The sequence below is a fragment of the Ascaphus truei genome, chromosome 4 (genome assembly GCF_040206685.1).
Source record: "Ascaphus truei isolate aAscTru1 chromosome 4, aAscTru1.hap1, whole genome shotgun sequence".
NCBI classification, from domain to species: Eukaryota; Metazoa; Chordata; class Amphibia; order Anura; family Ascaphidae; genus Ascaphus; species Ascaphus truei.
The window spans coordinates 390,488,206-390,513,744 of NC_134486.1; the positions used below are offsets into that span (position 1 = coordinate 390,488,206).

General features: G+C 46.2%; 1 protein-coding gene across 3 annotated transcripts in view; it reads right to left on the reverse strand.

Annotated features, from left to right (window-relative positions):
* LOC142493874 (cytochrome P450 2K4-like) overlaps positions 1-25,539 on the reverse strand; it is a 139,107-nt gene that overhangs the window by 12,726 nt on the left and 100,842 nt on the right. For all 3 annotated transcript variants that reach the window (XM_075598564.1, XM_075598566.1, XM_075598565.1), the window contains exon 7: positions 16,128-16,263. In XM_075598564.1, coding sequence (XP_075454679.1) covers positions 16,128-16,263 — 136 coding nt within the window. The remainder of the gene's footprint in view (positions 1-16,127; positions 16,264-25,539) is intronic.

The window sequence follows — 25,539 nt, forward strand, 5'->3', positions numbered from 1 at the left end:
AAAAAACTCCCCCGTACAGGGCCATCTTAACAACATTAGGGGCCCCCAAGCAAAGCAGTGCACAGGGTCCTGCCTACACTGTCGCTCCCAGCCTCCCACGTGCTCACTAGCAGCAGCAGGCACCGGAAGTGCTGCACTGCTAGGCTGGGAGCGGTTGTGACGTGAGCCGGGGTGCCGGGCGGAGAGAGAGCGGAGCCGGGGTTCCACTTCCGGGCAGGGGAGAGTGGTGCCGGGCAGGGGGAGAGCAAGCCGGGGTGCCGGGCGCCGCGGCGGGGGGAGAGCGAGCCCTCCTAGCTAGACAGAACGGAGATTTTACATTTTTAGCATTGGTGGGTAAGGTTGCCAGATGGCTTGTCCAAAAATACTGGACATACTGGAATGGTAAAAGTTGTGACGCCCCCAATACATATATATATATAAAAGAAAAACATATTCCCAAATACATATAAAATATAGCCCCACCTCCCCAATACATATAAAATATAGCCCCACCTCCCCAATACATATAAAATATAGCCCCACCACACCCATACAGATAAAATAATATACCCCTATGACCCCCATATATATATAATAAATATACCCCTACCACCCCCATATATATATTACATATCCCCCACTGCCCCCATATATATAAAATATCCCACCATATATATGTGAAATATACTCCTACCACCCCAATACATATAAAATGTACCCCCACCACCCCCATATAAATTAAATATACTCCTACCTCCCCAATACATATAAAATATACCCCACTACCCCAATACATATCAAATATACCCCACCACCCATATACATATAAAATATACCCCCACCACCCCATATATATTAAATATACTCTTACCACCCCAATACATATAAAATATACCCCACCACCCATTTACATATCAAATATACCCCCACCACCCCCATATATATATTAAATATACTCTAACCACCCCAATACATATACAATATACCACCATATATATGTGAAATATACTCCTACCATCCCAATACATATACAATATACCCCCACCACCCCCATATATATTAAATATACTCCTACCTCCCCAATACATATAAAATATAGCCCCACCACACCCATACAGATAAAATAATATACCCCTACGACCCCCATATATAATAAATATACCCCTACCACCCCCATATATATATTACATATCCCCCACTGCCCCCATATATATAAAATATCCCCCCACCACCCCCATATATATTAAATATGCCCCCACCTCCCCAATACATATAAAATATCCCCCCACCTCCCCAATATATATAAAATATCCCCCCACCTCCCCAATACATATAACATATCCCCCCACCTCCCCAATACATATAAAATATAACCCCACCACACCAATACATACAAAATATACCCCACCACCCATATACATATAAAATATACCCCACCACCCCCATATATATTAAATATACCCCTACCACCACCATATATATATATTATATATATATAATCAAAAAATAAATAGATGATACTGTTCTGTGGCTAACGAAATGATTTTATTTGTGCGAGCTTTCGAGATACACTGATCTCTTCTTCTGGCGATGTTACAATGAATGAAGCAAGGGTATACTTAAAAACAGTGTCTCTTGGAATGTTATCTGTGCTGGTCCTTCCCCCGGTGTGGATGTGTTTTATTGCTAGAGGTGTCAAAGGGTTCCTGAAAGCAAGTCACTTATCATTATTGTCCATTATTCCTATCTTCCACCATCTCCCAAAGATACATAAGACATTGATCGACCCTCCAGGTCGTCCAATTGTCTCTAGCATTGGATCTTTGGGAGATGGTCTGTCAAGATATGTGAATGGTTTTCTTCAGCCATTTGTTAGGAAGTTGCCCTCATTTATACAGGACTCTGGTGATCTTCTTGATCAGATCAAAAATGTCAATTGGGGCAATCATTACTTGTGGGTAACACTTGATGTTACCTCTGTGTATTCAGTTATACAACATGATCATGGGATGGCAGCTGTCCGCCAATTCATTGAGATACTACAAATTTCAATTTTTCAGTCTGCTTTTATTTTGGACGCTATTCATTTTTTACTCACGCACAATTTCTTCACATTTAATAATAAGTTTTATTTGCAATTAATTGGCACAGCTATGGGCACAAGTTTTGCTCCTTCTTTTGCAAACTTATTTATGGGGTGGTAGGAAGCACTCTTTATATATTCAAGCACCAATTCTTTTCGTCACAATATTGTTTTTTATAAAAGGTTTGTGGATGACTTAATTATTATTTGGAGAGGGGATGTCACTACACTTCACGCTTTTGTATCTTATCTTAATGACAATATTTACAACTTAAAATTTACACTTAATTTTCATTTTCATCACACTGAATTTCTGGATCTACAGTTATTTGTGGATATAGACAAAAAAATCCAAACGGATGTTTATAGAAATTTAAACGCTAGAAATACATTTCTCAGGGCGACAGCTGCCATCCGTCTCATATCATAAAAGCTATACCCAAGGGACAGTTCCTCAGACTGAGCAGGAACTGTTCCATATTCAGTGGTTTCCTTTCTCAGTCTGAGGAACTTACGAAGAGGTTTTTGGAAAGGGGATACCCTAAATCCCACATAGCAATTGCTTTCAATAATGCAGTACAAACAGAAAGGGCACCATTGTTGCCCGCATATTCAATTGGGGATTCTCGCCTTGTCAATACTAATGAGACAATTGTTAATAAACAGGGCACACATGGATTGGTAACGACAAAAAATAAATGTTCTCTTTTTATTTCACAGTTTAATAAACAAAGTGGAAAGATTAACTCCATAATCTCAAAACATTGGAATGTCCTATCCATGGACCCTGTACTTAAAAAATATGTTGAACCTGGTCCCACTTTTGTATACCGTAGAGCGAGAACAATTGGATCTTATGTCTCACCAAGTGAACTTAATACTTCGGGGTCCACAAGACCCTTTATTACCAGGGGTTCCTTCAAATGTGGCTCTTGTAGTGTATGCAAACACATGAAGCCGACAAAAAGTTTTCTACAGTATGCCTTGCCACAGCCACATGTTGTGAATAAACTAAAGAATAAGGAATATAAGATCAACAGTTTTATAAATTGTAAAAGTCAATTTGTGGTTTATCTCATAACATGTGGTTGTGGCAAGAGGTATGTGGGGAGAACGACTAGGGCCGTCAAGGTCAGGATGTTAGAGCACTTGAGGCTCATAAGATTGAAAGACACCAATCATCCTGTTTCTAAACATTTCACGGAATGTGGTCAGGGAGGAACTAGCAATTTTTCCTTCCTGGGAATTGAATCAGTTAATTGTAAATCTAGAGGAGGTGATCAGGTCAACCTTCTGGACCGTAGGGAGGCGTATTGGATCTTTATTCTCCAAACACGCTTCCCTATGGGTCTGAATATTGACTGGCAGTTAACCCATTTCTTGTAAGGTTTGACAATTTATAACCCATTTCTTGTAAGGTTTGACAATTTATAAACAATCGATTGTATTTTAGGTCAATCACGGTCAGCTGATGAGGTTTCAGCTAATAAGGTTTGATCAAATTTAGCCCTTTGAATCTTATAAAATTTATAAACAAAATCTTATGAATAAATCATATAAAGTTTATTATAAACTTGGTTCTTTGATGTATTGTGTTGATAATACTCTATACTATGTGCTTTATATATAATATTTGTTGTATTTCCCTGGTTCCTAGGATTTAGATTTTCTACAGTATCTGTGTTATGCAGTATTTATGTTTTAACATGTTTTTAAGTTATTTGGTTGTTATATATTATTTTTCAAATTATGTTTATATGCTTCCCATATTCTTATTCTTCCCTTATGTGTTAGTATAAGTAATAATTCAATATGTTTTTTTTCTATTTTTCTTATGCTTTTTCCATTTTCTATTATGCATATTCATTAGTATTTGTATTTTAGCTTTGTTTATGTTCATTCCGCCGCAATGCGCATGCCCAGTGATTAGCAATGTATACATGTCTTGTAGGGATGTTTAGTACTAGTGGGGCAGTGATTTCCTATGACTTGCCCTTATCCAAGATGGCCACACTGTCTGTGGGACTTCCTTTTGCCCTTAGATCGGCACTGAGTCGCTCTGCGCATGCGCGATGACGCGCGTAGCGTCATGACGTCATCAGGTTCCGATTTTTGGTGCGAAACGGCCCACAGGTAAGAGGGTATATAATGGATGTTATTACATTGTGTTTTATCCTTGAAAAAGAACGCTGTGACATTCGAAACGCGTTGGATGGGTCTTTTGTCACATTAAAGTGCCCTTTTAATTATTTTCTGTTTTGGGTCCTTCCTGCTCCGTTTGTGCTGGTGCACTTTTGGTCTCCCTTTTTTCCTGTAATGCATATTTGTAGCTGCACAGCCTGCCTGCCTACCTACTACCAGGATGTGAGTATTGCCTATTTTCAAGGGAACCTGCCAATGAGACTGAAGGTGAGTGGGCTTGTACCATTTACCACCTGTCTTCAGGAGGATAGTACCCATACTATTACACATTAAGTACTATGTTATTAATTAGTACCCTGGTTTAGTGGTTTGGCTTATTTTTGTTCAGTACACCTGCATTTGAGCGCCTCAGCTATTTTCCATATTGCATGGTAGAGAGCATGGCACCTTTGTTCATGCGAATACCATGCATGCTGCAACAAAGTCCTTGACCACATTCCTGATCTCCAGCCACCATAAAGTCCTCATTTCAGTGAGGTACTCCATGCAGAAGGTTCCTCCTCTCTTAATTGAGTTGCTCTCCACCTCACCCCAAGGGAGATCACCAGCTGTACCAGGTCCCTGGACACAGTGTGTATCAGCTTGCACTTGACTCTCTGACAGACAGACTTGAACTGCTGCATACACTTCACTCAGGAACTTAAGACATATGACAACCACTAACTTTAGGCAGTGCTTTGTAATATATAGACTCCAGAAAGACCCACCTCTGTGTCACTAACAGTGGACACAAAGCATGTTGTCACTTCCTTTGCTACATATGACACTTCACCAGGGTTTGAGGGCAAACCTCCATGATAGTTACTGGCAACCCTGCCCTCTTACCAGGATTACTGCCAGCATGAGAGAGATCCCTGATGAAGTAGCTTATGCTATGAAACGTGCGTTGGATATATTTAGTATCTAGCCACTACGGTTATATCTCTGCCATATACCCTTGCTGAGGTGTAGAGAGACTTGCTCCGAACTTTCTTTTGACGTCACCAATCCACTTTGCGGCAAGGATTGCCTTACGGCAAGTCGCGAATCGGCCACAAAACTACGTGGAAATTCCGGAGAGACGAGCCTGACGGCGGTTCCAGCTGACACTGTGCAAAGACGTTCTTGCAGACTTCGTAGAGCCAGACTAAGCCAGCCAGTGACGGCCTAAATCGACAGACGATCAGCGTTACCTCACCCATTTTGGTGACACGGCGGTTGCTGCGGTTCTACGGTTCCTGTGCGTCTGGTGGTGCCGGGTAACATGTTAACCTAAGTGCACGATATGCCTATATCTGTGCTGGTCCTTCCCCCGGTGTGGATGTGTTTTATTGCTAGAGGTGTCAAAGGGTTCCTGAAAGCAAGTCACTTATCATTATTGTCCATTATTAATATCTTCCACCATCTCCCAAAGATACATAAGACATTGATCGACCCTCCAGGTCGTCCAATTGTCTCTAGCATTGGATCTTTGGGAGATGGTCTGTCAAGATATGTGAATGGTTTTCTTCAGCCATTTGTTAGGAAGTTGCCCTCATTTATACGGGACTCTGGTGATCTTCTCGATCAGATCAAAAATGTCAATTGGGGCAATCATTACTTGTGGGTAACACTTGATGTTACCTCTGTGTATTCAGTTATACAACATGATCATGGGATGGCAGCTGTCCGCCAATTCATTGAGATATCAGAAATTTCAATTTTTCAGTCGGCTTTTATTTTGGACGCTATTCATTTTTTACTCACGCACAATTTCTTCACATTTAATAATAAGTTTTATTTGCAAATAATTGGCACAGCTATGGGCACAAGTTTTGCTCCTTCTTTTGCAAACTTATTTATGGGGTGGTAGGAAGCACTCTTTATATATTCAAGCACCAATTCTTTTCGTCACAATATTGTTTTTTATAAAAGGTTTGTGGATGACTTAATTATTATTTGGAGAGGGGATGTCACTACACTTCACGCTTTTGTATCTTATCTTAATGACAATATTTACAACTTAAAATTTACACTTAATTTTCATTTTCATCACATTGAATTTCTGGATCTACAGTTATTTGTGGATATAGACAAAAAAATCCAAACGGATGTTTATAGAAAGTTAAATGCTAGAAATACATTTCTCAGGGCGACAGCTGCCATCCATCTCATATCATAAAAGCTATACCCAAGGGACAGTTCCTCAGACTGAGCAGGAACTGTTCCACATTCAGTGGTTTCCTTTCTCAGTCTGAGGAACTTACGAAGAGGTTTTTGGAAAGGGGATACCCTAAATCCCACATAGCAATTGCTTTCAATAATGCAGTACAAACAGAAAGGGCATCATTGTTGCCCGCATATTCAATTGGGGATTCTCGCCTTGTCAATACTAATGAGACAATTGTTAATAAACAGGGCACACATGGATTGGTAATGACAAAAAATAAATGTTCTCTTTTTATTTCACAGTTTAATAAACAAAGTGGAAAGATTAACTCCATAATCTCAAAACATTGGAATGTCCTATCATGGACCCTGTACTTAAAAAATATGTTGAACCTGGTCCCACTTTTGTATACCGTAGAGCGAGAACAATTGGATCTTATGTCTCACCAAGTGAACTTAATACTTCGGGGTCCACAAGACCCTTTATTACCAGGGGTTCCTTCAAATGTGGCTCTTGTAGTGTATGCAAACACATGAAGCCGGCAAAAAGTTTTCTACAGTATGCCTTGCCACAGCCACATGTTGTGAATAAACTAAAGAATAAGGAATATAAGATCAACAGTTTTATAAATTGTAAAAGTCAATTTGTGGTTTATCTCATAACATGTGGTTGTGGCAAGAGGTATGTGGGGAGAACGACTAGGGCCCTCAAGGTCAGGATGTTAGAGCACTTGAGGCTCATAAGATTGAAAGACACCAATCATCCTGTTTCTAAACATTTCACGGAATGTGGTCAGGGAGGAACTAGCAATTTTTCCTTCCTGGGAATTGAATCAGTTAATTGTAAATCTAGAGGAGGTGATCAGGTCAACCTTCTGGACCGTAGGGAGGCGTATTGGATCTTTATTCTCCAAACACGCTTCCCTATGGGTCTGAATATTGACTGGCAGTTAACCCATTTCTTGTAAGGTTTGACAATTTATAAACAATCGATTGTATTTTAGGTCAATCACGGTCAGCTGATGAGGTTTCAGCTAATAAGGTTTGATCAAATTTAGCCCTTTGAATCTTATAAAATTTATAAACAAAATCTTATGAATAAATCATATAAAGTTTATTATAAACTTGGTTCTTTGATGTATTGTGTTGATAATACTCTATACTATGTGCTTTATATATAATACTAGCTGAGAGCCCCGGCGTTGCCCGGGATGTTTGTGGTGTGGGTGTGGCATTTGGGTGGGGAGTGGTCCACACGGCCCATGTGCGGTGGTAGTGCTGCTGTGGCTGTACTGATGGTGATTGTATCGGTGTGCTGATTTGGGAGGGTTTGGTGCTGATGTGGGGGTGCGTATGTGGGTGTGCCGATGGGGGAGGTGCAAAGGTGGCGATGTGTGGGTGCTGATGGGGGCTGAGAATGGCGGGGAGCCGAGAATGCCAGTGTGCTGGGGGGGGGGCATGGGATACCGATGTGCTGATGTGGTGGTGCTGGGGATAGTGTGTGTGTGTGTATACATGTTTGTGTGTATACATTGTATGTGTGTGTGTGTATATACATGTGTACATGTGTGTATACATGTGTGTGTGTATACATGTGTGTGTATGTATACATGTGTGTATGTATACATTGTGTGTATGTATATATTGTGTGTATACAACATGTTTGTGTGTGTATACACGTGTGTATACTCACGTGTGTATACACATGTGTGTGTGTATACACGTGTGTGTGTATACATGTGTGTGTATGTATAAATGTGTGTGTATGTATACATTGTGTGTATGTATATATTGTGTGTATACAACATGTTTGTGTGTGTATAGACGTGTGTATACACGTGTGTGTATACACATGTGTGTATACACATGTGTGTGTGTATACACATGTGTGTGTATACGTGTGTGTGTATACACGTGTGTGTGTATACACATGTGTGTGTATACATGTGTGTGTGTATACATTATGTGTATGTATACCTGTGTGTGTATACGTGTGTGAGTGTATGTCTCCATGTGTGTGTGTACGTGTACATGTGTGTGAGTATACGTGTACATGTGTGTGTGTGTGTACGTGTCTACGTGTACATGTGTGTGTGTGCACGTGTACATGTGTGTGTCTACGTATACATGTGTGTGTGTACGTGTGTGTGTGTGTGTGTGTGTACGTGTGTGTGTGTGTCTACGTGTGTGTGTCTGTGTGTGTGTGTGTGTCTACGTGTGTGTGTGTGTGTATACGTGTGTGTGTTTGTGTATACGTGTGTGTGTTTGTGTACGTGTGTGTGTTTGTGTACGTGTGTGTGTACGTGTGTGTGTGTATACGTGTGTGTGTGTCTACGTGTGTGTGTGTGTGTGTCTACGTGTGTGTGTGTGTGTCTACGTGTGTGTGTGTGTGTGTTTGTGTCCCTGTGTGTCCTTTGGCCCGTCACTCCGCGTCAGGCCAATGAGAGGTGTGCGGGGGCGGGCCAAGGGACCAATGAGGTGGGAAGGGGGGGGGAGGAGGTGGGAAGGGGGGGGGAGGAGGTGGGAAGGGGGAGGAGGTGAGGAAGGGGGAAGGGGGGGAGGGGAAGGGGGGGGAGGGGAAGGGGGGGGGCAAGGGGGGGGAGGGGGGGGGAGGGAAGGGGGGGGAGGGAGGGGGAGGGAAGGGGGGGTAGGAAGGGAGGGGGAGGGTGGGGAGGGAAGGAAGGGAGGGCGGGGGGGAAGGGGGGGAGGGAGGGGGGGGAAGGAAGGGAGGGGGAGGGCGGGGGGGAAGGGGAGGGAGGGGGAGGGGGGGAGGTGGTGGGAAGGGGGGGTGGAGGGGGGAGGTGGTGGGAAGGGGGGGGAGGTGGTGGGGAGGAAGGGGGAAGGGGGAGGAGGAGGGGGGAAGGGGGGGAGGTGGTGGGGGGGAAGGGGGGGAGGGGGGAAGGGGGGAGGTGGTGGGGGGGAAGGGGGGGGAAGTGGTGGGGAGGAGGGGGGGAGGTGGTGGGGAGGAGGGGGGAAGGTGGTGGGGAGGAGGGGGGAAGGGGTGGAGGTGGTGGGAAGGGGGGAGGAGGGGGGAGGTGGTGGCAAGTGGGGGGAAGGGGGGTTGGAGGGGGGAGGTGGTGGGAAGGGGGGGGGAGGTGGTGGGGAGGAAGGGGGGGGAGGAGGGGGGAAGGGGGGAGGTGGTGGGGGGGGAAGGGGGGAGGTGGTGGGGAGGAGGGGGGAAGGGGGGAGGTGGTGGAGAGGTGGTGGGAAAGGGGGGGGAGGTGGTGGGAAGGGGGGAGGAGAGGGGAGGTGGTGGGGAGGAGGGGGGAAGGGGGGGGGAGGAGGGGGGAAGTGGGGGAGGTGGTGGGAAGGGGGGGAGGAGGGGGGAGGTGGTGGGGAGGAGGGGGGAAGGGGGGAGGTGGTGGGGAGGTGGTGGGAAGGGGGGGAGGTGGTGGGAAGGGGGGAGGTGGTGGGGAGGAGGGGGGAGGTGGGGGGGAGGAGGGGGGAAGTGGGGGAGGTGGTGAGGAGGGGGGAGGTGGTGGGGAGGAAGGGGGGAGGTGGTGGGGAGGAAGGGGGAAGGGGGGGAGGAGGGGGGAAGGGGGGGAGGTGGTGGGGGGGAAGGGGGGGAGGTGGTGGGGAGGAGGGGGGAAGGGGGGGAGGTGGTGGGGAGGAGGGGGGAAGGGGGGAGGTGGTGGGAAGGGGGGGGAGGTGGTGGGAAGGGGGGAGGAGGGGGAGGGGGGGGGGAGGAGGGGGGAAGGGGGGGAGGAGGGGGGAAGTGGTGGGAAGGGGGGGAGGTGGTGGGAAGGAGGTGGTGGGAATGGGAGGGGTGGAGGGGAGGTGAAGGGGGTGGGGGGTGGAGGTGAAGGGGGGGTGGAGGGGAGGTGAAGGGGGGGGGGTGGAGGGGAGGTGAAGGGGGTGGGGGTTGGAGAGGAGGTGAAGGGGGGGGTGGAGGGGAGGTGAAGGGGGGGGGTGGAGGGGAGGTGAAGGGGGTGGGGGGTGGAGGGGAGGTAAAGGGGGGGTGGAGGGGAGGTGAAGGGGGGGGTGGAGGGGAGGTGAAGGGGGGAGTGGAGGGGAGGTGAAGGAGAGGTGGAGGGGGGTGAAGGGGAGGGTGGAGGGGAGGTGAAGGGGGGGTGGAGGGAGGTGAGGGGTGGGTGAGGGGAGGTGAAGGGGGGTGAGGGGAGGTGAAGGCCGCTCACTCACCCATCCGGCCGCTCCCTCAGCCGTCCGGCCGCTCCCTCAGCCGTCCGGCCGCTCCCTCAGCCGTCCGGAAGGTCCCACGTGGATCTGAGGCGGGAGGCAGCTTGTTGTGGCCGCTCCCCCGCTGTGTCCCGGGCACTCGTTCCTCCGCTGACTGTAGCGGCGCCGGGGGGGAGGGGGTGGAGGGGAGGTGAAGGGGGGGAGGGGAGGGTTATGGGGGGTGAGGGGTGGGTGAAGGGGGGTGAGGGTTGGGTGAAGGGGGGTGAGGGGAGGTGAAGGCCGCTCACTCACCCGTCCGGAAGGTCCCACGTGTATCTGAGGCGGGAGGCAGCTTGTTGTGGCCGCTCCCCCGCTGTGTCCCGGGCACTCGCTCCCCCGCTGACTGTAGCGGCGCCGGGGGGGGGCTGAAAGCGCAGAAAACACGGGGAGAGGAGGAGGTGCGCGCGGGTGTGGAGGCTGATGTTCGGGGAGGAAGAGGCGGAGGCTCCGGGACTGGCGGGTATGTGAGCCCCACCCCCCGGGTTATACATGCTGCTAATGTACACCCCCCCCCTACTGTGTGTGTGTGTGTGTGTGTCCCTGTGTGTGTGTGTGTGTGTCCCTGTGTGTGTGTGTCCCTGTGTGTGTGTGTGTGTGTGTCCCTGTGTGTGTCCCTGTGTGTGTGTCCCTGTGTGTGTGTGTCCCTGTGTGTGTGTTCCTGTGTGTGTGTGTCCCTGTGTGTGTGTGTGTCCCTGTGTGTGTCCCTGTGTGTGTCCCTGTGTGTGTCCCTGTGTGTGTGTCCCTGTGTGTGTGTGTGTCCCTGTGTGTGTGTGTCCCTGTGTGTCCTTTGGCCCGTCACTCCGCCTCAGGCCAATGAGAGGTGTGCGGGGGCGGGCCAAGGGACCAATCAGATTTCCCCTAGGGACACCGGACATCCAGGCAGGCAGGCAGGCAGGCAGGCAGGCATACAGGCATACAGTGCTTTCACTAATATAGTATAAAGATTTGTTGTATTTCCCTGGTTCCTAGGATTTAGATTTTCTACAGTATCTGTGTTATGCAGTATTTATGTTTTAACATGTTTTTAAGTTATTTGGTTGTTATATATTATTTTTCAAATTATGTTTATATGCTTCCCATATTCTTATTCTTCCCTTATGTGTTAGTATAAGTAATAATTCAATATGTTTTTTTCTATTTTTCTTATGCTTTTTCCATTTTCTATTATGCATATTCATTAGTATTTGTATTTTAGATTTGTTTATGTTCATTCCGCCGCAATGCGCATGCCCAGTGATTAGCAATGTATACATGTCTTGTAGGGATGTTTAGTACTAGTGGGGCAGTGATTTCCTATGACTTGCCCTTATCCAAGATGGCCACACTGTCTGTGGGACTTCCTTTTGCCCTTAGATCGGCACTGAGTCGCTCTGCGCATGCGCGATGACGCGCGTAGCGTCATGACGTCATCAGGTTCCGATTTTTGGCGCGAAACGGCCCACAGGTAAGAGGGTATATAATGGATGTTATTACATTGTGTTTTATCCTTGAAAAAGAACGCTGTGATGTTCGAAACGCGTTGGATGGGTCTTTTGTCACATTAAAGTGCCCTTTTAATTATTTTCTGTTTTGGGTCCTTCCTGCTCCGTTTGTGCTGGTGCGCTTTTGGTCTCCCTTTTTTCCTGTATTGCATATTTGTAGCTGCACAGCCTGCCTACCTACTACCAGGATGTGAGTATTGCCTATTTTCAGGGGAACCTGCCAATGAGACTGAAGGTGAGTGGGCTTGTACCATCTACCACCTGTCTTCAGGAGGATAGTACCCATACTATTACACATTAAGTACTATGTTATTTATTAGTACCCTGGTTTAGTGGTTTGGCTTATTTTTGTTCAGTACACCTGCATTTGAGCGCCTCAGCTATTTTCCATATTGCATGGTAGAGAGCATGGCACCTTTGTTCATGCGAATACCATGCATGCTGCAACAAAGTCCTTGACCACATTCCTGATCTCCAGCCACCATAAAGTCCTCATTTCGGTGAGGTACTCCATGCAGAAGGTTCCTCCTCTCTTAATTGAGTTGCTCTCCACCTCACCCCAAGGGAGATCACCAGCTGTACCAGGTCCCTGGACACAGTGTGTATCAGCTTGCACTTGACTCTCTGACAGACAGACTTGAACTGCTGCATACACTTCACTCAGGAACTTAAGACATATGACAACCACTAACTTTAGGCAGTGCTGTGTAATATATAGACTCCAGAAAGACCCACCGCTAGAGCCAGACTAAGCCAGCCAGTGACGGCCTAAATCGACAGACGATCAGCGTTACCTCACCCATTTTGATGACCCGGCGGTTGCTGCGGTTCTACGGTTCTTGTGCGTCTGGTGGTGCCAGGTAACATGTTAACCTAAGTGCACGATATGCCTACTTTTGTCTTCATTGATGTACGCAGATATCATACCTTTTAATATATATTAATTGATTTGAACTTACTTCACCATTTGCGTCTGCGCTTGTTTTCTTTTGTTTCTCCGCCGGGCAACCTGCATTGCATGCACAGGCACCGCAAAGTTTCTTTGTCACTTGCCTTTACTACCAGGAAGCCTCCTGACAACGAATAGGGGTGTACTGCAATGTCCATCTCATTCTTAGTCGTACTGGTTAAGGGGGACACTTTGCACAGTGGTCTCGCCTGTTCACCAGCTCCTCGGAACTGAAGGGCAGGAAGCGCACATCCAGCTCCTCCCTCAGCCAACTCGGTTCGTAATTGGCAGATACAGGGACCCCTCCCCCCTGGTAGATATTAAGGGAGAGTCCCACAGCTTGCACTTGGCTCTCTGACAGACAGACTTGAACTGCTGCAGACACTTCACTCAGGAACTTAAGACATAAGACAACCACTAACTTTAGGCAGTGCTGTGTAATATATAGACTCCAGAAAGACCCACCGCTGTGTCACTAACAGTGGACACAAAGCATGTTGTCACTTCCTTTGCTACATATGACACTTCACCAGGGTTTGAGGGCAAACCTCCATGATAGTTACTGGCAACATTGCCCTCTTACCAGGATTACTGCCAGCATGAGAGAGATCTATACACCAATTTTACACATGGCTACAAATGTAATACATTAAGCATCATAATTAACTTTATTAATTAATATATTATTAAGTGTCCATTAAATGTAGAGGATAGAAAATTTGCACAATTGCCAGATCTGAACTATCAGAGACAATTTTTTTGGTTGACAAAAGCTTTACCTACTCTAGTTCTGATCCCTCGGAAAGCTGTCGGCTGCACTGGTCATATGTCCGTAAATTTAAGCCTTTATTACCTTTCCAAGAATATTCTACTTGCCTCTTTCTCTCTGGTTATTGGCTCTCTTCCTCACAAGTGCACAGTTACTGTACATAATCAGATAGATTGAAATGAAGCTTTAATTCTAAGATGCAATATTCTTCAATCTCTGGCGCCTATTCGCTAACCTTTGATAAGTTTAGTGCATTGCCAAGCAGGTTTGCATTTTCTTACCGCACTATAAAACATGTGTGTCAAAACGGTATTCCCTAAGAAAAATCAGACATTTTTTAATGTTCGGAAAAAAAGGCAACATCGCATTACTTGTTTTTTTTCCCGCCAAGACTTATTACATGACTGTGCAGTTTTAATGTAAATTTTAATAACAGGGGGTAACAGGGGGTTCTAGCAGGGGGTTTCCTGAGCTGAACAGTATTAATTTCAGGTTCGGGAACCCCCTGCTTAGCGAGTTACAAGCCCGGTAATGGATGCCAGTATCTCCTGCACATTTAAATCTCCCAGTCATGTGACGCGGGAGATTTAAACATGGCAGAGTTACAGGCACCCTGTTCAATTAAATATACAGGTCAACCCCATTATAGCGCGGTCCTCGGGGGCCACCCGATCCGACCGCGCTATAACTGGGGTCGCGCTAATTTTAAAAAAATGGATGCCGCACGCCTGATCGGGAGGAGGGAGGAGGGATGGAAGAGGTGGACGGCAGCCCTACACGTCCCCCAGCCCCTACACGTCCCCCAGCAGCCACCGTAACTTCCCCTAGCAGCCTCACTTCCCCCAGTAGTCCACACCGATCCCCCCCACCAGCCCCGCCCAAAGCAACCTCCCCAGCCAGCCCCGCTCCAAGCAACCCCACCAGCCAGCCCTGCTCCAAGCAACCCCCCCAGCCAGCCCCACTCCAAGCAACCCCCCAGCCAGCTCCGCTCCGCCCCCTCGCCAGCTCCGCTCCGACACCCCCCTCCCGATGCCAGCTCTGCTCTGACAACCCCTCTCCCAATGCCAGCCCCGCTCCGATCTCAGCAGCCTACACCAAAGGTAGGGAGTGGGAGTGGGAGGGGTGTGTGTGTGTGTGTATGCGCTGTGTGTGCAGTGTGCAGTGTTCTGTGAGTGTGTGCAGTGTGCTGTGAGTATGTACTGTGAGTGTGTGCAGTGTGCTGTGAGTTTGTGCAGTGTGCTGTGAGTGTGTGCAGTGTGCGGTGAGTGTGTGCAGTGTGCGGTGAGTGTGTGCAGTGTGCTGCTAGTGTGTGCAGTGTGGTGTGGTGTGTGCAGTGTGTGCAGTGTGCAGTGTGCAGTGTGCTCAGTGTTCTGTGAGTGTGTGCAGTGTGCTGTGAGTGTGTGCAGCGTGTGCTGTGTGTGCAGTATGCTGTGAGTGTCTGCAGTGAGTATGTGAAGTGTGCAGTGAGTGTTTGTAGTGTGCTGTGAGTGTGTGCAGTGTACAGTGTGCAAAAAAAATATCAAAAAAAATGTCAAAAAAAAAACATGTCCATGCTCAAATTGCGTTATAAGCGGATCGTGCTATAACGGTGTTCAGCTGTATCTCTCACATCTGCAGCCACTGGCACTCTCAACTCTCTCTGATCACCCTTTCCCTTCCCTGACGTTCATTACTTACTTACTAGACAAAGATATTAGCCCAGTTTTAAAAGAGGGCCCTAAATTTGTATTTAGAAGAGCGAGGACATTAGCATCCCACTTGTCACCTATTTTATGTGACTCTAAAAGGACAATTAGCAACATACAGGGAATACCAAAAGGCTTCTTTAGCTGTCGCCGATTTTCCATGTGCTAATATGCGAGTCCCATTAAGAAGATTACATTTACTAAATCTGAGCATCGTATTAGTTCTTTCATAAACTGTCACACTAGTTTTGTGATTTATCTTCTGGAATGCGGTTGTCACAAAAGACCCCCTGCTTCCCAAGTTACAGGCCACGTAACTGGGTACCAGTATCTTCTGTGTGTTTAAATCTCCCGGTCATGTGATGCTCCCCGTACCATTACATATATCACTCACATCTGCACCCACTGTCACTCTCTCATCCCTATGATCCCCATTTCCCTGCCATGACATGCATTACTTACTTGCACCTTATTGCCTTCATCTTGCTCTCCTCCCATAGATACACATACAGAATTGTTTTTAATTTAACCTACTGTCGCAATTAAAATACACGAAAGAAGAGTTGGGGTAAAATCAGATAACACATTAAATCTACACCCGTGTGAAAATATGGGTATCAAATTCACATAGGATACCAATGATTAACCACGTAATAAATACACATGTATATCTTACTTTGAATATCTGGGTATTTCATCATTAACAGAAGGCCCCAGCGAATAGTGGTAGAGGTTGTCTCCGTTCCAGCACCAAACAAATTGCTCACAAGGCTTGTTAGATTGTCATTGTGGAAATACAATCCAGACTTTTCCTGAAAGTTTTAAAATATATATTTAATCAAATGTTTAATAAAAAATAGATCAAAAAGGTTCAAACAGATGTATTGCAACATATTAAAATACTATAGAAATGTAAAGGGACACGTGACAAGAGAACAAATTAACAACTAATTAAGTTATCATATATAACAATAGATTTAATTGGTTTGACCCAATGAATCATCTGTAATCCCCTGAATACAAGAATACCCCCATCCTGACTGTATTTGTTGATCTCTGGTATGATAGGGTTAGTAAACTTGATTGTTAATTTCGTTATCTGTTAATTTTCCTGCCTGCAACAGGCCGATTTATAGGGGGGGGGGGGGGGTCAAGTGACTCTTTAGATGTAGAAATTTCAAAGCAGTCAAGGAAAGCATAGCAGGGTCTAGCATAGTATCTTAAGAGTGTGTATCTCAAAGTGAGGCTAAGGTCCCGTTGCACGCGTCCGCACGGCTGGCTTGCTTGCCGGCGGCGCGTGCAACTCGCTGTACCGCGATCTGCGGTCTACAGGCTACTTTCTCGGAGCGGGGGGGGGGGCGCGGCCATGACGTGAGGGGCCGGAGCGGGAGTTGGGCGGGAGTGGGAGGATTGACAGGGAGGGGGGGGGCGTGGCTTGAGCGGAGGGACCCGCTACTCTTCCCCCCCCTCCCTCCACGGGCTGCCACGGGCTGCAGGTAAGTAAAAAAAACACACACACGCAGGCACTCATACATACATACATACACACACACACACACAGGCAGGCACTCACACATACACACACACACACACACACAGACAGAGACAGGCACGCACGCACTCATACACACACACACAGACAGAGACAGGCACACACACAGACAGGCACACACATACACACACACAGGCAGGCACGCACGCACTCAGACACACACACAGAGAGGCACTCACATACACACACACACACACACACACACAGGCACGCACGCACTCAGACACACACACACAGACAGAGACAGGCACGCACACAGACAGGCACACACATACACACACACAGGCAGGCACGCACGCACTCAGACACACACACAGAGAGGCACTCACCTGCTTTCACTCCACACTCCTCCCCTCTCCCCGAAGCCTCTCCTCCTCCCGAAGCCTCCCCTCCCCATTGGCTCACAGCCACACCACGTGACGCGTCAACGCTAGGAAACACCATTCTGTGGTGTCTCCTAGCGGCTGACGCGCCACAGCGTGTAGTCAGCTGTGCAGCCAGTGGGGACCGGGACCGGCTCGCGAGGATTCCCCTGCTGGTGGGGAACTCGCTACATTGCCGCCCGCGCCAACGAGCGCAGCGGGTCCCAGGCCTGAGAATCTTTAAGTGACTATATAGTAAATTTGCACTGGGAAATAGATCCTTCTGCAAATTCTTCTACACAAGGATATCACGAGGCAGGAAACGGTGAGCTCATCTGACCACACTATTATCCCACATGTGTTAGCCTGCGCAATTAACTACCCTCACACTTTACTTAATGTAGTCTCCAACACTTGTCTGCATGCAACTTTCTCTCCCATCCCAAATCCATCTGCAATCCCTGAACAGATCCTGGCAAATGCATTGAAGAAGGAGTAAAAACTGTCGCACAGCCAATGGAGTGGGTCACCAAAATAATGAATACATTTTTTTTCTTTATTAATCCATATTAAAAAACAGAGGTAAACACCCTCCTACACGTTTTGTGTATGGAATATACACTTTATTAAGGAGTATATGAGTAACCTCTATGTAGTCCTTATATACAATGTCTGCATCTCCCATTTCGCGCCCAAACCGGCGACGCGTGGATGGTTCGAAGGTGCGTGATGGCATCACAATCTACAAGGCCTGCCCCCACCTGGCTTCTGGATAGGGCGACAGACCGAGGCTCGCCCACAGTCCCGTCCATCGTGGAGAGTGGGGACACGCACGCCCTTCCAATTTGGAGTGCCCGCAGTCCCCGACGTGCTGGGGGTGGAGCCACAATGACAGGCCACTCCCCCATCCACCAAGGAGAACAGGAGCAACCAGACTGCGCGCGACCCTGAGCCCTCCCCCATGCCCCAGGGCTCAACGGGCGAACCAGGGACCGCAGCCACCCCCCCAACCGTCCACGGGCGAATGGGAGCAGGCCCAGAGGGACTCTCCCACGTGTCGTCACCTGTTGCCAGGGAGACCCAGACATTGCACCAATATTCAAACAAAAAAAGAAAGCTTAATTTTAAAAAAAAATCCAGCGCTGGAGCGCATTAATCACTAACTGCTTCACTGCCAAATGCAGCATGCTTTTAGTAACAGGCAAAAACCACGCATCTGCTGACTGCTCAATGCACATACTAACTGGATTTACAATAGCTTCATGCAAAGTTACCTACCTTTATGATAATGAACCTGCTACTTATACAAACTCCTCCCTCCGGGACACAACCAATATCATCATACACCCTAAACTACTCAAAAGTCTTGCATGATCTGCTGAATGTTGGTGGAGAACTCTGAAAACCAGTACACCAATCACCACTCATTCTAATGGCAAACACCACACCTACAGCCTGCAAACAATTATTCACATTTTCATTTATATTGTCACTCTCTTTATCAGGGGATATTGAACTTAAGTCTGTCCCATACCCCTGAGAATGTCCTTTTAAAATATCTGTCACCCATATAAATATCCATAACCGTTTGCCCAAACTGAATGAACTAAGGGCATAGTGTATAATGCATAAACCCAAAGCTTTTCACAGAAACGTGGCTAACTCCTAAAACCGTTGATGCAACTATCGCCATTCAGGGTTACTCTATTTCTTGTTAAGATAGGTCAGAGAGAGGAGGGGTGTTACTTTATATTCAAGACACCTTACAATGTACACTGCTAAATTGCTGCCCCACCCCCAAGTCCACCTTCTTTTGAAATTCTTGTTTGCAAAATTTGCCTCCCCTTGTCTAAGCCCATTCTTATTGCTGGCATCTACCGCCCCCCTACAATCCCTGACTGATACTGTAGCACTCAGTTTCATTGGCCCAATTTCCTCTCTGAATGGGACGTGTGAGCTGTTAGTTCTTTGGGATTTAAACTTCAATTTTGTTAGACCCTAAAAACAATAAAATCCAGGCACAACTCAAGTCATTAAACCTAACCCAACTAATTACCCAACCCACACCTTCAAACCTAAAATTCTCCCAATCATCTAGTATCCTATCTGACATTTTCAGTGACCATTCACACTAGTCAACTGTGCAAAGAAAATCAGACCACCCTAATTAAGTCCTAAAGTTCTACTCAATAGAACATTTAGAAACTTTAACCCTCAACAGTTTCTGGCTGATCATTCCAACTGCCCTTGTTACAGCATTTACTTGATACCTGACCCCGACTCTGCACTTGATTATTTACAAACAGAGTTATTAAAACTCTGTGATACCCATACTCGGCTACGCAGAATAGCACCGTAAGAGAAGGGGCCCCACCTTCAATGGGTTACAACTGACCATATTGCACGTTACCATTTTAGGGATGCTGTAAGAAACATGTGCAGAAGTACAACCAGGGAGACAGATTTGGGGAAATTAAACCATGGCTTTTATTCAGCCCATCCCTTTAAACACTATTGAGTAAGGAAACACCAAAAATAAATAAACATCCTATCCCTTTGTAAGGGCTAACTCACGTTTTCAGTCCCTCTCAGCAGGGCTGGGAGGATAAGCCTCTTTCCAACCTATAACCCCAAAGTCCAAAGAGGTACCTGTAAGCAGGGGGGCCCTTTATGTCAGTCTCTGGGTCTGGATTGGTGTCCGTAGGGGGGCCACCCGCTGACGGGCTCCAGGATCCACTGTGCCCTGTCTGGTTCCTTGTGTATTGCAGGCTTCACAGTCCTATCTTGAGTATGCTATCGAAATGACTGACAACTCCGTAGAGCAATGGTACTGGTAAAAAAGTGATATATAGACGCAAAACAACTAAACATGTGATCACTGTGAATATAGTGAAGTGATAATAACACTTAAAATAAAGAATTAAGCAATAAAATTAAGGTGCAAGAATCATACACATATATGTGAATTATAGTGGTAAACCAAATGATGGTAACACAAAAAATAATGAGATTTCACCCCCTGCTCAAACCCTCTGGTAGAATTAGTCTTCACTTGTCCCAAATGTTGCAGTAGATACACGAAATCCAGGGGAAGCATAAAGGAGAAACACAAAGGCACAGAAAATCTAAGTGCAGAAGAATTGCAGGGTGGACAATATTCAGCTCCAAATTTTGGCTCATGTAGAGTGTCTACTTACAAACAGTAAGAGTTGTAACAGCAATAGAGAGGCTAAGGCAGTCAATCCATGGTGGGTATCAGCTCGGGGTCATCAAAAGGAAGGCGACCACAGTACTCAAGATAATAATCCCCAAATGTACTGTAGAGCGAGACAGGAAAACACTGCATAGCACAGATCAACCAGGTATAAAATTTTAATCTAAATGATAAAACATCCACTTACAATGTGTCAGTTAAAATCGGGCATGTCACACTTCAATAGTGTATGAGGGAGACCGTCAGCAAGCCAGCTCACTGTCCCGTGGCTCCCGATAGACCTCCATCTCACACTCTATATGAGCCAAGATTGGAGCTGAATATTGTTCACCCTGCAATTCTTCTGCACTTAGATTTTCTGTGCCTTTGTGTTTCTCCTTTATGCTCCCCCTGGATTTCGTGTATCTACTGCAACTCCGTAGAGCAATACAGGATGGAGGCCAAGATGGATCGTCTATTGGTGCGCATGGAGAATATGGGTACTGGGACCATGAAACCGCACATCCTGGGTGTCCGTCACAGAAGGCTTGTTGAGGTGAGGAGACGGTCTGTGACCACCAGGATGGCGAATCCTCACAAGCTGCGCGTGTGCGCGCGCTATAAACAGAGCAGGGGTGCGTGCACGCACTGGTGCTAGTGCCGAGGTCTGCGGTAATGCATGTAAGGAGGGAACACGTCGCAAAGGACGTGTTCCCCGATTGCTTACATAGAGGGTGTCAAGTTTGCTAAGGTGGGTTTGGGGTGCCGAGCCATATATTATATCTCCATAGTCGATAATTGGCAGTAGCATCTGCTGTGTGATATGCTTTCTGACCAGCAGACTTAGGGGGGATTTGTTCCTGTAAAGTACACCTAGTTTGGCATAGGTTTTGGATGTCAGGGTATCAATGTGCATCCTGAATGTTAAGTGGGAGTCAAACCATATGCTTAGGTATTTAAAACTAGTAACAGGAGTTAGGGTGGTGTTAGTTCTAATCTGGAGCTCAGTCACTGGAAGCTTTAAAAATTTAGTCTTGGTCCCAAATACCATTGTTACAGTCTGGTCCATGTTAAAAACAGTTTTTTTGGGGAAATCCAGTTTTCGAGTCTCAAAAGTTAGACTGAAGTTTGTGGTCAAGGTCGGAGAGGCTTTGGCTGTGTGCATACAGGATTGTGTCATCTGCATACATGTATACTGAAGCTACCTTACAAGCTGTGGGAAGATTATTGATGAACATTGAGAAGAGTAGTGGCCCCAGAATGGAGCCTTGCGGAACACCACAGGTGATATCCAAGGGGTTGGAGTTAGAGCCTGAGATGGACACATGTTGTGATCTACCAGATAGGTAGGACTGAAACCAGTTTTAAGCATGCTACCCTATTCCAGAGCTCTGGAGTTTGGTAAGCAGGGTAGCATGATCAAAATTTTTAATAGCCTTTGCAAAATCTAGGAATATTGTACCAGTGAGTTGACCCCGCTCCATTCCACACTGGATTTCATTGCAAACTTTTAGCAGAGTAGTTACTGTGGAGTGTTTGGGGTGAAAGCCAGTTTGGAATTGGCTAAGCAAATTTGACTTGGTATAGTAATCACTTAATTCGAGTGGACACATTGTTCCATGACTTTGGATAGTATTGGGAGAAGAGAGATTGGCCTGTAGTTTGAAACAGTGTTTTTGTCCAGACTTTTGAAGATTGGGACAAATCTGGCAGTTTTCCAGGTCTTAGGGATATGGCCTGCAGACAGGATAGAGTTGACTATGGAAGCAATTGGTTTGGCAATGGCTGGGGCACCAATTCTTAGGAACTTAGATTGTAGTAAATCAGGTCCACATTGGCTGCTTAGTTTTAATTTGAGGAGCGCTTGTGTAATCTCCTCTTTGGATACTGGGCCAAATTGAAAATTGTGGGCAGTGTTGGGAGGGGGTGGGGCTATATGGGTACTCCCACGATGAGATTAATATTTGTGGTTTGGGTTGCGTTTCGCTAATAAGTTAGTAGCACACCCCAGAAAGTAATCATTGAATGCATTTGCAATGTCAGTGGGGTTTGTTAGAGTAATATCCCCCTTAGCGATATTACTTGGTTGTTGATGGAGAAGGCTGGAATATATTGTTGATAACCTTCCAGAAGTTAGCTGGATTTGATGTATTCTGGAGGAGATTATCAGAGTAATATAGTTCTTTTGCATGCCTTGTTTGCCTTGTGCACATGTTCCACAGGTATCTGTAGTGATTGAGATCCTTGGTAGTGCCAGTTACTTTGTAGCTTTTCCACAAGGCATCCCTGAACTGGCAGAGGGCTATAAAGTAAGTTGTAACCCATGGAAGGTGGGCCCTCTGTACCCTTATTTTGCGTAGTGGAGCATGGGTATCACAGAGTTTTAAGAACTCGGATTGGAAATTGTCTAGCGCAGAATCAGGTTCAGGAATTAAATCGATTCTGTGCCAAGAGCAGTTGGTAAGGTCAGCCAGAAACTGTTGTGGGTTCAAGTTTCTAAATGTTCTAGTGAGGAGAACTTTAGGGCTTGATAGGGGCGGTTTAATTTTCCTTATACAGTACTGTAACAGGGGAGTAATCCCTGTTCAAGTAATGTGCCTTTAATCTAGCAGTGTGGAGGTTAACTGCTGGTAGTCAATTAATAAACACCACCTGCCTAATTTAGATTGCTTACAAAAGCCTGTCTTGTGAGACAGGAAGTGACTCCTTAGCTCACTTGTGAGCTGAACTTTGGAGACAGAGCAGTGGTTCTTGAGTCTCCCAGGAGAGACTGACCAAGAGAACACAGATCTCTGGAGCTGACAAATAAGACTTCTAAACCTGGATGCTGACATTTTCTGTGCACACACGGGTGCCGTTCCAGGAGAGCAAAGAAGCTTACTCTACAGCAGCTAACAGATGAGCCTTTCATTCTTAAGAGACTTCTTATATCTGCTTATTTTATGCTATGTGTTTGGGGCTGGGAGAAATGCTTAACTAAGGGACATGTGAATTAATTGCATAGGATTTCACTAGAAATACTCCCAAGTGAATAGAAGCTTTGTGTCCCCCCCCCTGTGTTTGGATGGTTTCCTGATGAAAAGGAAAAGTCACAATAAAGCCTTGTTATAATTTCACCTTACAAAAGTCTCCAATTGTGTACCTCTGTGAATGTCCGTCTACATATGGTGTCAGAAGTGGGATGAGAGGTGTCTTTGAAGTTAAAAAGGACCGGAGATTTTTTTGTGAAATTTTTTGTTATGCTTTTTGCCTACAAACAGTCTGAGCAACTTAGAAAAAAAACCTCATGCAGCAGAGATCAGAGTTAAAGGGTTACACACCACTGAAACTTACACTGCTGAAAAAGCTCAACTTATTTGCCTATCACAAAGTGCAATATGGTCATTGAAATAGGGGTTTTGCCTTCCAGCCATAGTCAGGGTTCAAGAAGTGAGTCAGCCCTTAAAAAGGGATAGGTGTTTGTTGTTTTCAAAAGTTTCGCTGAAGCAGTGAATACAGATGGTGACTCACGAGTGGTACTGATTTTGCAAATAAAGGTTGTCACACCGCATAGGGCTACCAGCTGTGAATGGAGTATATGCAGAAAACTGTGAAAATTGATACAAGACTGTGCTGAAGCAGGGGAATTTTTAGCAAACAAATGCTGAGTGTAAAATTTCCCTATAGGGGAAAAAGGGATTTCTGATCTGTGTAAAAGGTATTTCAAAGCCAATTGCTGAGTGTTGAGTCACCCTGCCGAGAATGAAAGAAATAGTCCACTGCAAAGAATGGTTTTTTTTCTGCAAGTAAAAAATGTCTGCCTATATATATCTTGGGAGCAAAACCCATAGTGTGAAGTGTGAATGCCCTAATACCCAAAGATGAGACTGAAAATTACTGAACTCAGGCAGAAAACCAAATTCTGTTGCTGAAGCGGAGAGATTGCACCTAGAAAGTAAATGGTGTAAAGCAAACAGAAGTTTTTACCTAGCAACTACACATTCAGCATACCTAATGAGAGATTTACCTAGCAAGTAAATGGTGTAAAGCAAATAGACTTTTTTTTACCTAGCAACTGCACATCTTCTATACCTGATGGGAGAAAATGCATGCACAGTACTGCTGATATTGAAAAAAAAAATTACCCAAGAAAGAAAAGTCTACAGAGATGCCTGTGAGAGCTATGACCTCTACAAGCAAAATATGCCCATCTGTAGGACTACCACAATTGGGGGTCCTAGCAAATACAGTGGCAACAGCTGCAATAGCGCTTCCTGAGGTCAGGAAGAAAATTACACCTGATAGCCTAAAAATGGAGGATAAGATTCAGCGTTCCTGTAATGAACACTACCCCACAGAAGAGTGGCTCTTCCAGTCCAATAAAGAGGAAGATATCTCTTACGGGGAACCCGAACCGAGTCACACCCACAAAACACCCCACGAATAGTGGGGGTGCCTGAACTCGGCACGAACAGAAAAGACCGCTCCATTTGATGACGAATATGATCAGCAGGAGACAGAGCGGTAGCAGCAGATCACCCAATATTTCTGTCAGCTAAAGCAACTGCAAGAAAAGCCTGGCGTATATATAATGAAGCTGCTAAACTATCAAATAAAGAAGGAGACCCCAGTATTCCGGATGGGACGGAGTCATCCAAAACAAAGAAGCAGAAAAAGAAAAGCGGTTCTTCACTTACTGTTGAAGGAACAGACACGTCCGCAGATCCTGTGGAGAAAAAGGGGGACCGAGTTGCCCTGCAGCCTAGAGAAAATGGAGAATTCGTCCCGCGGTTAACCGAATATTCAGAGGGCCTAAGGCAGAAGTCGTGTACCCCAAAGAAGTGTCTGTCCGGTGCCAACAGTGAGGAACCCTCAACCAACCATCCCAGGGAAGTGGAGCCAGAACCAGTGAGTGACGATCCCTTGACCAGCCCTGAAGATGCCCTGGAAAATGCCAGGCATGACTGTGATATGCTCCGTGAACAATTGAAACAAAAGGAAG